Below are 3149 nucleotides of genomic sequence, written 5' to 3' on the forward strand. Positions count from 1 at the left end.
ATAGGCTTATAGTAAAAAAAAAAATATAAGAATAAAAAAAAAAGTATAAAAGAAAAACTGCATAGGCCAACTTCAAATGTACCTGCTCTAGAGACTATGAAGAGAAGCAATAAATCGATATTAAATCACATCCTTTGAATACAATGTATTGACTTGCGCAATGCCCAGGCCAAGACTTGTTCTCTACGACTAATGTTACCATTTCTAACCATTCACACAGGACTAGAAACCATGCCGTTTCACACAACTGGCACATAAGAGCAGTCTCTACCTAACAAACAGATTCCACCTAGAAAATACATTCAAGAACACACTGCAAAAACCTGCAAAGTGCTTTCTGTTATCCAATACAAAATATAAATAAAAAAATAATATCCAATCAACATATCAACAGTGCTGTACATCATTATCTCACCAAATACGTCATACAGTAGCATTTGGATTCAGATTGTTTTTAACCTCATCTTTTTTTTTCTTTTTTTGGCAAACACTCTGAGACATAATCAACAATACAAGCCTAATCTTGTTAAAGCTTATGTCAAGAGTCATTTAGGCCTAAGACACTTACATCATGTCAAATGTATGCTTTCCTGGGTAGAAACCATGATCAAAATAAAACTGACCAAAATAAACAGACATTTATCTATAAATATGTCTATGCTAGATTAAGGTTGAGACAGGGGTGTTAACTACATAGTGGGGTTTCATCTAACCAACCCTGTAACCAACCAACCAACCAACCAACCAACCAACGTAGTTTAGTCTATGCTGGTTGGTTGGACCCATCTCTTCAGGCTACAGAAAACTGTCCCTCCTAGAAACCATGTCATCCCCACTACCCCCCTGTAGTTTCTCTACTGTAAATAATATAGTAATTCTTCCTTCTTCTAGCATTGTGACTGCCAATGACCCCTGGTCCTAGCATAGATTTGTTTTAGTTATGATGACTGATGTATACATGATTCACTTACTTAGACAAATGTACTTGTTGTAAGTAGCTACTAGCTTTGGATAAAGGCGCCTATTAAATTTCTAAAATATAAATGTAAATACGCCATTTCACCCTCGGCCAGATCTGATTCGAAAAGGTTCCTTGCATTTAGAAGCTAAAATGTTGAGACAATTTGTACAAATAAATATACAGACACAATCATGCTGCCCTATCATGCGAAAGAAAGCATGAAGGAGAAGATAATGGAGGGAAACAGCTTACATAGAGAGATGGCCAGCATTCACCAACTACTATAATAGGCCATGCTTATGTAAGTAGATGTGGAATTCCTGATAAGGGTGGACAATAGGTAAACGCTGAGTTGGAATGCTTGGGAAGGCCTGACGCTGACATCACCCCATTGAAGTTGAGATTTAAAGCGCAGAACATAAGGTAAGTGTTAAGGTTAGGGTTTCGGGTAGGGTCCTCCCAAGGATCCCACTTTGCATCTACCGTGGACAATAAACGGCTCCCTCCATACTAATAAAATCACAAACTGAACAAACCATAGCCGAGCACTATATAAAGGTGTCTTGCTTTGTTGAGGCTAACTAACATATTTGACAATCAACCTATTAAGTATTGTAGTGAGCATTGCATTACAGATGTAATGTGGGTAGGTTATTATTACATTATTATTACATTATAACGAGATCCACCAAGGTTAGATTACTGTGTGCACGACACCTGAACTAAAACAGATGAATTGAAAGAGATGGACCCAAGAGACAGACATTTTGTCCTCACACCTTCATTATCCAGAGTTCTAAACCCCCGTCACAGAGGAGGCAGGCAGGCATCGCTTTCCAACTGCTTGATCCGTGGAATCTTCTAGTAGTTTTAGTTTTGGCCGTTGCTCGTCGAGTTGTTCTTCCCGTTCCGGCTGGCCTTGGTGCTACTGCTCTGAGGCGTCTTCTGGTCGTCTCCCGTCAGAAGGGCCTTGATTTCGGAGGGGATCTTCCCTTGGTCCATGGCAGAGCACCACTGCTTGTACTGGTAGATGAGGGAGCAGAGGAGGGGAACAGAGTTAGTCTAAGTGAAGGTCTTACCTGCTGGTACGAGGTCTAATAAAACATCAAACAAACACAAACCCTCATGCAATGGAAACACAACTTTAGCTAAGTGACAGTCATGGTAAGCGAGACCAGGGGGGGGGGGGGACCCAGCAGGTTGTGTAGCTACCATCTCTAACTCCTCTCGCAGGGCACAGATGGCCCTCTCCTTGCTGGACACGAGTTCCTCCAGGTACTGGTACCGCAACTTCTTCCTGGCGCGGCACTCCCTGGCGCTCTGTCTGCTGCGCTCCAGCTTCGCCTTCAGGTCGATCTTTGCAGGCTTTCGGCCGCGTTTGCCAGGTTTCTTCACTTTGCCTCCCACCATCTGCAGGGTAAACAGTAGCTAGCATCATCATCTTCATCATCATCATCACCATCAGACTGGGATGCTACATCCCGATGGGACGAAAACGTTCCTACCTCGTCTTGACAAAGTCTTATTATCGAGTAGCTCATGGGACTTAAAGGAGTGCATGTATGTAGGAGTATGTTGTATAATTTGACACAATATCAACAAGCTAATAGCTCAATAATAGCTCCTTAGCTGGCTTCATGTCATAACTTACCTTGCTGTCATCCATTTTGGTCAACACCAGCTAGCTATCGAGGGCTGCTAGTGACGCTAGCTGGCAAATGCAAGACTTGTAAAGACGGGTCACGACAGCTAAATAGAAGACTTGTGATAGGTTGTAAGCTCGAGTAAAGAAGTAAGTAAAGAATCTTAAATCAACAGTAATATTTCTTAAAAGGTAACATTTTGTCGGTTTCCTCTTCTATCGAATGTCACATTCCATCCACTGTTTTTGTCCAATGTTTTTAGCATATCTTGATACTTCCTGTTATGATTACTTCAGACCAGCCCCCTTTACTATGAACTCTGGGACTGCGTGTTTTTGGTCGTGACTTCAGTAACATAAATCATAGATATACGCTAATAATAAAAACTACAACTCCCTTATACCTAAGCATTTTGTTGTCTAAAAGGGTCAGGAAGATAAGCAGTAGTTGCCTTGTAAAACTGACCTAGGGGGTATTCCATCAACCTTGCTAAAGGAAAGTCTAGGCTTATTTGAATAAGTCTCACGAGACCTATAAAATACAGG

General features: G+C 41.3%; 1 protein-coding gene across 1 annotated transcript; it reads right to left on the bottom strand.

Moving 5' to 3' along the window:
- Positions 1–1831: 1831 nt before the first annotated feature.
- crebl2 (cAMP responsive element binding protein-like 2) lies at positions 1832–2840 on the bottom strand (the record flags this gene model as incomplete). The annotated part of the gene is made up of 3 exons (XM_080538215.1): positions 2613–2840; positions 2174–2371; positions 1832–1984 (listed from the first exon to the last, which is right to left on the bottom strand). Exons 1-3 carry the CDS (start codon positions 2625–2627, stop codon positions 1832–1834), a joined length of 366 nt encoding a protein of 121 aa, XP_080394341.1. The 5' UTR covers positions 2628–2840.
- Between the last annotated feature and the right edge of the window lie 309 nt (positions 2841–3149).

Source organism: Nansenia antarctica, assembly GCF_963989245.1.
Source record: "Nansenia antarctica genome assembly, chromosome: 8".
Taxonomy (NCBI): domain Eukaryota; kingdom Metazoa; phylum Chordata; class Actinopteri; order Argentiniformes; family Microstomatidae; genus Nansenia; species Nansenia antarctica.